The 209-nt window shown below is 56.0% G+C and overlaps 1 protein-coding gene across 1 annotated transcript in view; it reads left to right on the top strand.

The window, feature by feature from the left end:
• EMH_0056660 (uncharacterized protein) overlaps positions 1-209 on the top strand; it is a gene marked incomplete at both ends in the record, with an annotated part of 1,494 nt that overhangs the window by 1,083 nt on the left and 202 nt on the right. The window contains one exon of the mRNA XM_013497379.1: positions 3-209. Coding sequence (XP_013352833.1) covers positions 3-209 — 207 coding nt within the window. The remainder of the gene's footprint in view (positions 1-2) is intronic.

The following is a 209-nucleotide window of genomic DNA, read 5'->3' as shown; positions in this document are numbered from 1 at the left end:
AGCAGCAGCAGCAGCAGCAGCAGCAGCAGCAGCAGCAGCAGCAACAGCAGCAGCAGCAGCAGCAGCATCAGCAGCACCATCATCATCATCATCATCAGCAGCATCACCAGCAGCAGCAGCAGCAGCATCAGCATCACCAGCAGCAGCAGCATCAGCAGCAGCAACAACAACAGCATCATCATCATCATCATCATCAGCAGCAGCAGCAC

The sequence above is a fragment of the Eimeria mitis genome, genomic scaffold (genome assembly GCF_000499745.2).
Source record: "Eimeria mitis Houghton genomic scaffold, Emh_scaff2638, whole genome shotgun sequence".
Taxonomy (NCBI): domain Eukaryota; phylum Apicomplexa; class Conoidasida; order Eucoccidiorida; family Eimeriidae; genus Eimeria; species Eimeria mitis.
Note: the sequence above shows the minus strand (reverse complement) of the source record. Positions and strands in the feature narration are given on the sequence as shown.